Source organism: Molossus molossus, unplaced genomic scaffold, assembly GCF_014108415.1.
Source record: "Molossus molossus isolate mMolMol1 unplaced genomic scaffold, mMolMol1.p scaffold_m16_p_4, whole genome shotgun sequence".
Lineage (NCBI taxonomy): Eukaryota > Metazoa > Chordata > Mammalia > Chiroptera > Molossidae > Molossus > Molossus molossus.
The window spans coordinates 3,813,487-3,827,699 of record NW_023425377.1 but is presented as its reverse complement, the minus strand read 5'-3'; the positions used below and the strand labels follow the sequence as shown (position 1 = coordinate 3,827,699).

The 14,213-nt window shown below is 47.7% G+C and overlaps 1 protein-coding gene across 2 annotated transcripts in view; it reads right to left on the bottom strand.

The window, feature by feature from the left end:
- Positions 1–14,213, bottom strand: part of LMTK2 (lemur tyrosine kinase 2) — a 68,616-nt gene that overhangs the window by 1,872 nt on the left and 52,531 nt on the right. For both annotated transcript variants that reach the window (XM_036239612.1, XM_036239613.1), the window contains exons 10-13: positions 11,040–11,189; positions 6,300–9,288; positions 1,007–1,139; positions 532–774 (exon numbers count right to left, since the gene is read on the bottom strand). In XM_036239612.1, the coding sequence (XP_036095505.1) occupies positions 532–774; positions 1,007–1,139; positions 6,300–9,288; positions 11,040–11,189 (3,515 nt within the window). The remainder of the gene's footprint in view (positions 1–531; positions 775–1,006; positions 1,140–6,299; positions 9,289–11,039; positions 11,190–14,213) is intronic.

Below are 14,213 nucleotides of genomic sequence, written 5' to 3'. Positions count from 1 at the left end.
GTCCCCGGCCCTGGTTGGGTCGTGCAGGAGGCAGCCACTCGATGTGTCCCTTTCACATCGATGTTTCTCTCTCTCTCCCTCTCTCTCTCCCTCCCTCCCTCCCACTCTATCTGAACAAAATATGGGAAAATGTCCTCGGGAGAGGGTTCAAAAAACAAAAACTGCCCTGGCCAGTTTGGCTCAGCGGTTAGAGCGTCGGTCTGCGGTCTGGAGAGACCCGGGTTCGGCTCCCGCTAAGGGCACGTACCTTGGTTGCGGTTTGTCCCCGGCCCTGGTTGGGTCGTGTGGGTGGCAGCCACTCGATGTGTCCCTTTCACGTCGATGTTTCTCTCTCTCTCTCTCTGTTCCTCTCTCTCCCTCCCACTCTACCTGAACAAAAATATCAAAAAATGTCCTCGGGTGAGGACTAAAAAAAAAAACAAACAAAAAACAAAAATTGTTTATAATCTACCCAGCCAGGAAAGCAGCAGATGAAATGCATTCAAGTCCAGAGAGACAGGTCTCCCAGGCCGACCCCCAGCACCCCCTCACCTCCTGGCTCGATGTCCGAGTCGGTCAGGTGTGTGAGAGAAAAGCTGGCGATGTTGGCAGGAGAGATGGAAAACCTGGAGTACGGCGCTGCGTGGGCCCAGCTCTGCTCTGTGCTCCGGGGCGGTGGCGGTGGAGAAAAGTACTTTGAAGTCTGCAGAGACGGCTTGGAACTAAGAAGGTTACTCGTTGTCTTTGACATAAAAGGGTCTGAGGAGAAGTCGTCATCCCATTCAAAGCCTCCACCTACAAGCACAGAATGAGACATCACTCTGCTGTGATCAGTGCGTGATAAAGAACAGAGCGAGCACACAGGTGCACTCTGCAGGTCAGCAAACAGGACTCCGCCAGACAGGTGGCGAAGCTGCTCCCGTGTGTCCCAGGGCTATTTACAGCAACAGTGAAGTTATCCTCAAAAAGTTTACATTCATAACGTACTTTTTAGTTTCTTTTAAAACCCATCTGTGAAGTAAAATACCTTCTTCGTCGGTTGAACTTTCGGAATTTATGCACCTGCTCAGGTAGGGGGAACCAGATGACAGTGCTGGGCTGCTCCGCTCGGGACCACGCGCTTCTGCTCCACAGTGTCCCAGCTCTTTGGTTGGGGTCTCCTGAAAAGCCAAGCAAAAAGCCCGTCAGCGAATGCCTACTCCCAGGAGCCCACCAGTGTATGCATCACAGGCCACAGTGTGTCCCACTGACTGGCCATGAAATGTCCATCTTAAAGCATCTGGTCTGGAGAGGAGGGACAGGAACACACAGCCCTGCCTCTCCCACCAAACACAGCTCCAAAGCCTGGGCAGAAGGCACAAAGCAACTCCTTGGGGCCTCTGAGAAGTAAACATAGCAGGCCAGTTGGGGAAGAAGGCCAGAATCTAAAGAGCAAACCAGCAGTGAATCCGTCCCGCCCCGACCACAGCTCCTGGCCTGGCCACCCGACCCTGCCCTGTGCATGTGCCGCTCTCCAGCCAGAATCGGCTTTGGGGTGGTGGTTCCCGACAGCTCAGGTCTTGAAGTTTTCGTGTGCTGTTTTGAGTCAGATCTGCCTCCCAACTTGGAGGCAAGGTGGGAGCTGAGAAACAACTTTATGGGGTTGCTTTTCTGAGCACCTCAGTTTCTGTGGTGTCCCTGGTACTTTCCAATGTCATGTCTAGAACCTTCCCACTGTGGTCCTCTGGCCAGAAAGCTAGGACTTTTGTCACCCCACTACACAGCACACTTTCTGCAGCTCTGCAGTGGAGCACAGAGATGACAAAGCATTGGGGTCTTCTCCTCACTCTCCTGGGACCACAGCTTCCCCCGGTGGAGAGGACATTCACCCTCTCGTGATCACAGGCGCCTGCCACCCGTTGCTGCCACCCTAAGATTGCTTGGGGCTGGGAGCAAGAGAAAAGGTGAACAGAAAGGAATGTCTTCCCTTCTCTCTGGGTGTCAGAAGACCCCTCCCGTTGCTTCTAGAACCAGAATAAAAGAGCTTCCAGGGCTCTTTGCCCAACCTTGGGCCCACTGTGCATTTCGGGCTGTGCTGACTTCAAACTGTACAGCAAAAATGTTGAAATAGGAACCCCAACCCACAGAAGGCTTGGAACTCAATATATTTATAAATAATATACAAGTCAAAGAGGAAGCCTTGAGGAAAATCAGAAAATATTTTGAACTGAATGAAAATACAACATTAAAAGTTGTGGCATACAGGTAATGTAGTATGTAGAGGGAAGTTTATAACATGAAATGCTAAAATTAGAAAAAAGAAAGGTCTTAAATCCTAAGTGTCTTCCTTAAGAGTCTAGAAAAAGAAGAACAAAATAAATCTAAAGCAATTGGAAGGAAAGAAATGATAAAGCAGAAATCAATAAAATTGAAAGGTAAACAATGAAGAAAAAACACCATGAAATCAAAAGTAGTTCTTCAAAAAGATCAATAAATCTACACAATATCTTCCAAAAAGAGAAAATACTTCTCAACTTCTTTTATGAGACCAGTATTACCATGATACCAAAACCAAAGACAGCGCCCAAAACAACAACAAGCAAACATCCCCCCAATCACATCCCAACATACCTCATGGACACAGGCACAAATCCTCAACAACATCCCAGCAAACACACCCAGAGCCATGTGACAAGAGTGAGACGTCACCGTCAGTGGGATTCACTCCAGGAAGGCAAGGCCGATCCAAGGTTTGATAACCACAATAATCCACCACGTTACCATAGCAACAGAAGAACCACATGTTTCTATCCACCTGGTGTATACAATGCATTTAACAAAAGTCGACAACCATTTAGGATAAAAATTCTCTCATAAAGCCCTGGCTGGTTTGGCTCAGCGGTTAGAGCGTCGGCCTGCGGTCCAGAGAGACCCGGGTTCGGTTCCCGCTAAGGGCACGTACCTCGGTTACAATTTGTCCCCGGCCCTGGTTGGATCGTGTGGGTGGCAGCCACTCGATGTGTCCCTTTCACGTCGATGTTTCTCTCTCTCTCTCTCTCTCTCTCTCTCCCTCCCTCCCTCCCTCCCTCCCTCTCTATCTATCTGAACAAAACATGGAAAAATGTCCTCAGGTGAAGATAAAAAAAAAATTCTCTCACACAAAGATGAGAACAGAACCTTCTTTTTTTTTCTTCATTCCTCACCCGAGGACATTTTTCTATTTATCTTCAGATAGAGTGGGAGGGAGGGGGAGAGAGAGAGAGAAACATCAATGTGAGAGAGACACACTGACTGGTTGCCTCCCGCACGAGGGATGAACCGCAACTGAGGTATGTGCCCTTGACTGGAATCGAACCCGCAACTCTTTGGTCCACAGGCTGACACTCTAACCACTGAGCCAAACCAGTCATGGTGAAAACAGAATCTTCTTAACTTGATAAACAGCGTCTACAAGATACCTACGCCATCATCAGGGCCTAGGACTGACGGCTCCTCTCCCCAGCAGGGTCCAAGCCAGCACACCTACTCTCGCCCCTCCTAGAGCACACTGCACTGGAAGTCCTGGCCAGTGCAGCACACGGCAAGGCACAAATGAAAATCAAAGCATTTATATTACCTTTTATACTGGCTACTCAAGAAACGGAACATTTAGCTATAAATCTAACAAAACATATAGAGGATATGTATACTGAAAACTACAAAACACTGCCCTGGCCAGGTATCTCAGTTGGTTGGAGCATCATCCCACGCACCAAAAGATTTCGGGTTCAATTCCGTAGGTACATACCTAGGTTGGGGGTTCGATCCCTGGTCCCAGTCAGGGCATGTATGGGAGGCAAGTGATTGAAGTTTCTCTCTCACATCGATTTCTCTCTCTCTCCCTTCCCTTTCCACCCCCTCCCTCTCTCTCTGAAATCAGTAAACATCCTCAGGTAAGAATAAAAACAAAAAAACAACAAAAAACTACAGGACGTCTAGAAGAACTAACTAGATGAAGAGACACACTGTGGTCATGAACCGGGGCGCAACACAGTGAAGATGTCAGTTCTCCCCAAACTGCGCTTTAGATTGTGTGCACTACCCATCAAAATCCCAGTAGGGTTTTTTTTGTAGCTATAGACAAACTGATTCTAAAATTTATATGGCAAATTAAAGGAACTACGAAAGCCAAAACAATTTTAAAAAGAAAAATGATAGAGGAATCACACCCCCCGATAATCACAAGAGTGAGGTATTGGCAAAAGGGTAAGTACACAAATCAGTGGAACAGAATAGAAAGTCCAGAAATAGACCCATACAGATATGGTCATTTAATTTTTGACAAAAGTGAAAAGGCTGTTAATTGGACAGGGGACAGTCTTCTCAACAGATGGCACTGAAACAGATGGACACACATCCAAACATAACAATAAACCCCAACCTAAACCTTATACAAAAATCAAGTAAAAATGCATACCAGATCTAAACAAAAAACATAAAATTATAAAACTTTCTGGACACAGGGCTTGGTGATCCATAAAACAAACAAACAAACAAACAAACAAACAAAAAACAACTGATAAATGGGAATCCATCAAAATCTATCTCTCTGCTCTGTGAAAGAACCTACAGACGGGGAGAAATATTTCCAAACCATGTACTTGACAAAGAACTCATATCTAGAATTTATTTTTAAAAAAACTCTCAAAACTCAAGACAGGAAATCCAGTTCAAAAATGGGCAGACGACAGGCCATTTCACCGAAGAGGACGGACAGATAGCAAATGAGCACGAGACAGGAGGGCACAGCAAGACGCACAGCATCACAGCTCAGCCGACGGGAACGAATTTAAGGTCACAAGAGAGACATCACTTCACACCTATTACAAAAGCTAAAGTAAAAGACAGTGACAACACCAAATACTGGCAAAGATAAAGAGAAATTAAATCTCTCCTACATTGCGGGTGAGAATGTAAAATGGTACAGCCACTGTGGAAAACGGTTTATTTTCTTAAAAAAAAAAAAAAAAAAACTGAACATACACTTCCCATACAATCTAGCAATCAACCCTGGATACTTATCCTCCCAAAATCTGTGTTCACACAAAAACCTGCACACAATTGCTCAAATGAGCTTTATCTGTAACAGCCCCAAAGTGGGAAAACCACACTGTCCTTCATCGGGTGAATGCTGAGACCACGTGAGGGCACCCACACTGTGGAATACTGCTCAGCAGTACAAAGGAAGGCACTATTGATCCACGCAACTTGAATGGATCTCAAAGGAATTACATGCTGAAAGAAAAAAGCCAGTCTCAAAAGGCTGTATGCTGTGAGTCCATTCACATGACATTCTTGAAAAGACAAAACTAGCCCAAAGAGCAGAGCCCAAGAGGCACAGTGCTGAACAAGAGGCCATGAGTCTAGGTCCCGAGGACCAACACAAAGGGAGGGCGGGCACTTTAAGGAGATGAGAATGGAGGACACCCATACCTTCTGGAACATAAAGGGATCCCACTCAGACATGTCTGCGACTGAGCTTTCCTATAATCCAGCTGATTCAAGAAGCAAATTCAAGGACTACCGAGACTAGTCAGCAAAGAATTTTTTTTTTTTATCCTCACCCGAGGACATTTTTTCCATTTTTTGCTCAGGTAGAGTGGGAGGGAGAGAGAAGAACAGAGAGAGAGAGAGAAACATCGATGCGAAAGGGACACATCGAGTGGCTGCCACCCGCACGACCAACCAGGGCCGGGGACAAACTGCAACCGAGGTACGTGCCCTTAGCGGGAACCGAACCCGGGTCTCTCAGGACCGCAGGCCGACGCTCTAACCGCTGACCCAAACCGGCCAGGGCCAGCAAAGAATTTTTTTTAAAATGTTTGAATTATAGGCTAGTTCACTTTCAAAGAAAGCAAAGTCTGAGCCCACTTCTCGTGGTGCACAGTGGGCCTCCTGTTCCACAGCGGGAAGGGCAGGAGGTCCACAGACCCTGTCGCCACCCTGCGGACACTGCTGCTGGGCACCATCTCCAGCGCTACTCGTGAGCCAGACTCGCAGCTCGCACCTGCACGCGGGGCCCCAGTGCCAGCATCAGATTCACAAATCTGGTCTGTGCAGGGGAACCAACCTCAGTAGGACTCTGCCGGGACCCAGGAAGAGCACACGGATGTCCTTTAATTCAACAGGAGTTCCTTCTGCAAACGACATTTCTGCATATTCTTGGAATTATAAAAGCAACAACAGCAATTTTTTTTAAAGCAATCTGTGGCCTCAAAATAAGAATTGGGGAAACAGAGCACACTCCATTTCCTACCACATTTTGAAATCCTCTAATATGACAATTTGGAGGTAACAGATACCTGGTCAAACAGATAGACGGTGACATCATCAAAAAAGGTCACTGCCTTCTTTTCTTTTTTCCAGTCATCTGGTAGCTGGTCAACAGCAGTAGCAGCAGGGGTTTTCAACAGACTCCGCAGGTGCCTCCCGTCCTCATTGCTGAGGATCACGGGGACAGGATGCTCAGTCTCATCCTCAGACTCAGAGCTGAGGCTGTGCAGGTTGAATGCCCGCAGGTCCTCGTCCGAGTCATCGCTGTTCTCGTCCTCCTCGTCCGCATCGATCCCATCCTCGGAGAGGTCAAGCATCCCTGACACACCAAGCTTCCCCAGGTACTTCCCTTCGATATCTGGCTCCTTCAGCTTGGGGCCCTCCGAGTGGCTGGAGGAGGACTTATCCGCCGTCAGGTCAGACGGGCTACCGGAGCGGAGGGTGGAACTGGCAAAGGCAAGGAGCTCGTTGGTGTTAGTCCCGGTGGAGGTGATCATGCAGGGGCGCTCTTCTTGTGCCTCGAAGTCATCGCCACTGCTCAGCTCCGAGTTCAACAAACTTGAGGGACTGCCAGCCTCATCTTCAGGAGGATGCAGCTCTTTGGAAACGTCAGGCAGTGCTGGTTGTGACATTTCTCTTGATTCCAGGAGACTGGAATTCTGCAAAGCAGACAGACAACTTTGGCCTGACTGGCTACTTTCGGTTTCCAGGCCGCTGTCCTTGGTACCAGGACTGTGCTCGGGGAGGGCTGGCTCAGGCAGGGGCTGATCTGCTACCGAAGCCAAGGCTGACAGGGAGGTGCCCTGAACCCCCTCCGGCTTCTTATCAGGTTCAGAATCATTATCTGAGAAGTAAGCGGAGTCTCGGTATGAGCTGTGAGAGCCAGGTGCAAAAGTCTGCGAGGTCGCATCAGTACTTCTGTGGCCATCGGCTGCATCTGAGATGACGATGACAGGGTTGGGGGGCAACTCGCCATGACCTCTGTCGCCTGCTGTGGCCATGTCCGAGGCTGAAGCACCGTCGGGAGCAGGGTGCAGAGTCCATTCAGGTGACTCCAAGTTCTCTGTCTCGTACCCACTATCTGCAGGCTTGTCCGGGGGCAAGAGTTTCTGTGGGGCGTGAGAGCCTGAGGAACCCAGCAGGGCCTCATGGACATCCACTGAGTCCAGAGAGTCTGGGGTCTCCGCCGACTGGTCTGAAGTTGGAATGGGTGTTGACAAGCTATCGTCTAAAAGGCTGTCCTGACTGGTAGAGTCCGAGGAAAGAGCAGACACCAAGCCCCCCTCATTGGTAGCATCTTTACAACTGAGCTGATTCAGAGTGTCCACGGTTTCGGAGTTTTTCTCTAGTAGCCTATTACTGGGATGGTCTTCTGAAAGCGGCTGATTTTGCAGGTTCTGTTTCAGTTCGGGAAGACTACTCCCTGTACTCATTTCACTGGCAAAAATGTCATCAACAGGAACAGGGTCACTCGGGGTCCATCTTGAAGCCTCCCCATTTTGGTGAGTCAGGTCGTGGGACCCATGGCCCACGCCGTGTGTTCTGGGACCAGCAGAGGGAATTTCAACTGGGACAGTTACAGAATCTACACTTGCTTCTTGGCAGCGACAGTCATCGTGGCTACTGCCATCTAAATGCCTGGGCATGGCTTCTCCCTGCTTCGGGAACACACCTGGAGGCACTCTGTGAGGGGTTCCCGCCATTCCGAGCGAGGCAGGAGGCGCCTGCCCCTCCAGGGAAGACGGCAATGAGGCGCGCAGAGTGCGGTCCTCGAACACAGCCCCCGGCTCCCGCCCCTCTGCGCTTCCGTTTTCCTGCAACGGAGAAAAGCCCGGTTCGTTTTCAGCAAACTGAAGCTCAGGATCTAAAGTGTTTCCATGTGGAGTTTCTAATATAGTTTCCATAAAACCAGCATTTTTAAGTTCTGTTTGAAGATCATTTATATGTTCTTTGCGACACAATGAGTCTTTCAGTAAGTTTTTTTCTTGAAGAAATAAAAAGTTTTCTGACAATTCTTGTACATTCAGTGGATCAAAATTATCTTGGTGCATAAGGTTTTCTGATAAGCAAAGAGGCTCATAGTCAAAAAGCTTATGGGGCTTTTCTTTCTCAAAGTGGCCTGTTATTACTGAGTCTTTGGGGTCATCCAAACTTGAACTTAAAGTGGTTGGCTTAAAGTCAGCTTGAACTCCATTTAGTTCCATTAAGTCAAATATTTTTTGGTGACTGGGCAGATCCTCCGATTTGTCAAGGTCATTAAACATATCATTGAAAGGGCTCTCAGGGCCCCTGGTAGCACGCATGTCCTCAGGGATGCTGGTATCTTTGGGGTCTGTACTGCTTTGGAAGAAATCTTCATCTGTACTGGACTCCTCAAACTCAAGGTTCCTGAGTGTCAGAAACTGGGGCGTCTTGTCACCTGTCCTTCCTGGATTCTCCATTTCAGTTGTTACCAGTGCAGGTGGGTAATCGAGCTCCAAGTTGCTACCACTTTTTTCCTCTAATTGGATGTAATAGTCGCTTCCAACAGAAAGGTTGTGGGCATCAAAAACGGGCACTACGCCAGGGGCTCTCACAGGGACGTCCTGGCCACTGGCGTCTTGTTTCCCAGGCCCAGGGTCTGAAAGTGAACTCTCAAACACTTCAACCGGGAAGAAGATGCTCGTGTAGGACAAGGCTTCGTCTGGGGGGCCCCGGCTGTGTTCGTCAAAGTGGTCGTGCTTAGCTGCCTCCCACACGTACTCGAAGCTCAGGCCCTGGCTGGTTTCTGTCACAGTGAGGACTTCCTCCATTTCACGACCGAGCCGATCCCTGGCAAAATGGTCGAGGATCGGGAACGCAGCACTATTGGAAGTGTCTCTGCTGTTTGTATTCGGTTTAAGAGCATTCCACTGCTGTTCAAAGTCGACTTCCGAGTCCCTTTGGCTTTGCATGCGCAGGTAGGTGAGCAGTCTGTGCACATCTTCAGCCGCTGGTCTCTTGTCTGGTGACAACCAACAGAACTGTAAAACTTCATACCTGAGAAACACACGAGAGGTAGTTAATGGATTGATAATAAATTGTTTTTAAAATAAGAAAAGGCTTCACAAGAACCCCTAAGCCAACTCGACACCCCTGAAGTTTCCACACTGTAATTGCTGCTGACCACACGAAGGCGTTCAGTCCACGGCGAGACCATGGTGAAGGAGGAAATGAAGAAATAACACACTGTGACCACTGAGTCTTGTTCTCAGGACGCTTCACAGGACCGCTGCAATTCCTTTGCCCTGTCATTTGTTCCTCTGGTGTGTAACCAGGGACTTCACTGAATTCAGGAAAAGTTTTAACATGCTGCCCTCTTAAAACAACTGCCACAGGTATTCTGGGTGGAAAGAACATGCTTGCCTTGCGTTTGGAGATTTACTCACTTTATTTTACAAGAACTCACATGGACAAATGCGGTTGTAACTAATCTCTACTCCTCCGACAAACAACAGCACTACAACCTTCCACAGCACATGGTTTCCTTAGATCAGAAAAGGAGTTGAGGGTGGCGGGAAAAGAGAGGATGAAGTCCAAAGGCGGCAGCAAACAGGAGCTGGGTCTTCCAAGGGATGGCTGAATATGGCCAACGAATGTAGCCACGCACAGACGGGAAGACAAAGACAGCTTCAAAGTATTAAACTTAGAACGTTTATGCCAAGTTATTCTGGGTGAAGGGCTCTAGCAACCTGGGAAGCTGAGCCCTGCCTCCAGGCAGGGGCACCGAGCTTCAGGGGCAACGCCAGCTGGGCACGCAGGGGTGTAGACAGAGGCCTAAAGCGAGGTGAATCCAATCCTAATTGAAAATGGAGTAAGAACTGGTCCAAAGACTCCTAAGAAGTTTGTTTTGCGAATGTGAACATATGTTATACAAATTGGTTTCAGCTGAATTTAAATATCATCATTTTTACACTATCTTTTTTCTCACATATTGGATAGCACTTATATAAATAGCCTCATTTGAAAATAATTCCGCAATAGCAAACTCCCCTACTGTTGACTTTTTTTTTTATCCTCACCCGAGGACATTTTTCCATTTTTTGTTCAGGTAGAGTGGGAGGGAGAGAGAGGAAGAGAGAGAGAGAGAGAAAAACATCGACGTGAAAGGGACACATCGAGTGGCTGCCACCGGCACAACCAACTAGGGCCGGGGACAAACTGCAATCGAGGTACGCACCCTTAGCAGGAACCAAACCTGGGTCTCTCTGGACCGCAGGCTGACACTCTAACTGCTCAGCCAAACCGGCCAGGGCACTGTTGATTTTTTTTTAATGAATTCTGACTTTACATTTTTTTATTGTGCATAATACAAAAATTCCTGCTTGTTCTATACATTTTTCAAAAATAATATTAAATTATAAAAATGGATGTTAATTATTTTTTAAGTCATAGTGTATCAATGAAAAATATAATATTTATCGCCCTGGCTGGGTTGGCTCAGCTGTTAGAGTGTCAGCCTGCAGACCAAAGAGTTGCGGGTTCGATTCCAGACAAGGGCACATGCCTCAGTTGCTGTTCATCCCCAACCCTGGTTGGGGTCATGCAGGAGGCAACCAATCGATGTGTCTCTCTCCAGACACATCCATGTTTCTCTCTCTCTCTTCCTCCTTCTATCCCTCCCTCCCACTCTATCTGAAGATAAATAGAAAATAGCATTGGGTGAGGATTAACAAAAAAACATATATAACATTTGTTTAAAACTAGGGACTATCTAATTAAAAACCCATGGAAACAGAAAAATCACCAACCATCTATCAGAATACGGCTGCTCCAGCTGGGGCTTGGGAAGTTTCGTGTCTCTCTCTCGAATGACCTGGCTAAGAACATCCAAGTTGGAAAGGTTGGAATACGGTTGAGCAGCATTATCAAAAAGTTCCCAAAGTGTCACACCCAGGGACCTGTGGAAAAAAGAAAAGTGGTTATTTCCTTCTCCCTTTAGATGCTGAATGTTTAACATCCACATTTTTATTTGTACAGTCACCAGAAACTTTAAGGATAAGGTGTGTACTAAAAAGGTTAGTAAAGATAGCTCTTGAACAGGATTTGAAAGAGACATTCTCATTAAAATGAGAACCACAATAAGCATGCCTCCTATCTACTGGTGGGTACGACTCCAGTAGTTTTGGCCAACACACACACATACACACACAAAAGAAACAGAGACAAGTGGCACAATTCTGTACAGGGAGGAGCTAATATGACTCTCAACTTCAAATGTCAAGAAATCATTTGGAAGATCATGAAAATGATTTAAGTGTTCAGTAAAATGGTTAGATTGAAAATAAATATCCTGAATTCTGAGTTTTATGGTAGAAAAAAATATTCCATTCATAATAGTAGTAAACAGGACAAAGTACCTAAAAGGAATCTTTTTTTATTTTTATCCTCACCCAAGGACACTTTTGCATTTATTTTCAGATAGAGCAGGAGGAAGAGAGGGGGGAAGAGAAAGAGAGAAACACCAACGTGAGAGAGACACATTGACTGGTTGCTACCCACACGACCCCAGGGACAAACTGCAACTGAGGTACATGCCCGTAGCGGAACCAAACCAGGGACTCTCTGGTCCGCAGGCCAACGCTCTAATCTGAGCCAAACCGGCCAGGGCCCTAAAAGAAATCTTTACCTGAACAGCTCTTCCCTGTTGCACTTGTACATGTCTTGTGGTTCCTCCTGAATAGCTGGGGTCAAGTTGCTGTTGTGAAGGGACTTCCCTCCCTTACTCGGCCAGCTATGTGTGTGCCAGGAGGAAACACCTGCCCAGCCTCTCGACGCCTCCAGCCATGTGGCCACTACCAAAGGCAGGAAGGCCCCTTCTCTACTGGTCCCACTCACACTCCTGCCCAGTGCTACCCCCAAGGAAATGGCCTCTGCTGCCCAAATCAGCCAGATACTGACTCTTCACCTCCTCTGCATGATCTCTGCATTTCTTTCCCACCATTTCCTGCCTTCTGTCATGTATGATCATCTCCAATTTACCACAATGGCTGATCATGTGTGTCACCTGGGGAGCTTTAAACAAACACACTCGTATTTAGGGCTCACCCCTAAGAACTCTTAGCTGGTGGATGCCGGTGTGGCCTAGGAAACAGTCTTTCTAAAAAGCTCCCTACTGATTCTGGTTTCCAGCCAGGCTTGGGTGTTGATGGATTATGTGACTTTGATCAATGTCCACCAGAATGCTTGTCTGAATAAACTATATTGAATGAATAAGCTTATTATCGGACACTGTATAATACAACATGAATTAAATTCTCTTATGCTAACTTCACAAATCAGTAGGAAAAACAGCATATTCAGTATCTAAGCTGAGAGATCATTTCTATCAAAGAAAATAGAAGGACCCACACTTCTCAATCCCGTTCGAGAAGTCAGAAGTGCCTTCTCCCTGGCACAGAACTGCCGGGGCAGAGGGCCCTTCCGGACACTAAAGTGTGAGACACCGCCAGAGACTGTAAGGCATTGACAAGTTAACTGAGAAAAATAAGAAATTCACGTGAAATATAACCACCACGCAAGTAGCACAGGATTAGTGGCAAATTATGAGTGTTATCACCAAGTTTGGTCTGACCTTGGACACACAGTTCTTCCTGTTTCCAGTTCTCAAAATCCCGGATTAACCCCCTTCCCTCTCCCAGTAAGCCCTTCCAAAACCAAGCCCTCTCCAGCCTGGCTAACCTCTTCCTCAGAAAGCAAGAGGCATGGCTTTCTCAACTCCCATCCACCACTTCTAGCATCTTTCTAAGCTCCTCAAGCCACAGAGAAAGAGGAGCCATGTCTCCTGCTCAAGGTCAACCCTACCCTGAGCACTCTATTCTACGGCATCCAGTCTCCTGCAGGATAACCACCAACAGCCATCTATCTCCTCTTAGGACTGTCCATTCGATTCTTCACCTTGCAGGGGCTCGGGCTCCTTCTCCTGGGAGAAGAAATGTCCTGTAGCTCCTCTCCTTCTTGTTCACCCAGCACAGGGCACGTGGGCCCCGCCTCTGGCAGTAGGTGGCACTGTTGCCATCCCTGCCACCAGTGACTCCTCAAACTGTCAGAAATAAGGGTCAACCCCATGCTAAGAACAGTAAGGATGCAAATAAGGGATAAAACATCTTTAAAGTATCGAAGAGCACATACAGCAGCAGAGGCCACCGGACAGAACCTAAAACTTGAGAACTAAGTAGAACGCCAAACCCCCTGCCCTGCCCTGGGCTCTGCGGAAGCACAGGGCTTGGGCTGCTGTGTTTTGGTGGGGAGGCTGGGTGGGGTGCTGGTAGTGGTGGTGGACAGCCCAAAGCCCTGGGCTGCCCAGGTCAGGGGTCTCACAGAGAGACCTCCTCACAGGGGAAATCACCTGCTCTACCTCCCCCTTCAGGAGGCTGAGGGGCAAGCTGCCTTGGCCCTGAGATGCTGTGAGTGTGTATGTGCATGAATGTGCATGCATGTTGTGTGTGTGTGTGTGTGTGTGTGTGTGTGTGTGTGTTGGGGGGGTAGTCCCTAAGTTGTAACCACAGAGCTGGCCCTTGGATTTGAAGCCCAAATTCGTATCATCTGAGCAGTCCAAAGTATCTCAAGCTGAATACATCAAGCCCTGGACGCGTAAATGCCCTTCCACGTGAAACGCCCAGGAGCCCGCAGGAGCAGAGCAGGTCTTCTCTGGAGGAAGGCTCCTCCACTCCAGGTTTCCAAGAGCCTCACCACAAAGCAGCTCCCGAAGAAACAAGGTACCACCAAGCAGGAAGATCAAGTACACAAGGACTTCAGATATTGAAATTATCAGATGCAGAGTATAACCCAACCATTCAAAACACTGGGACAAATTTTTTTTTTAATATTTTTTCTTTATTGATTTTAGAAAGAGAGGAAGGGAGAGGGAGGGAGAGACAGAAAAACATTGATGAGAAAGAACATCAAATGCCCCCATCCTGCAT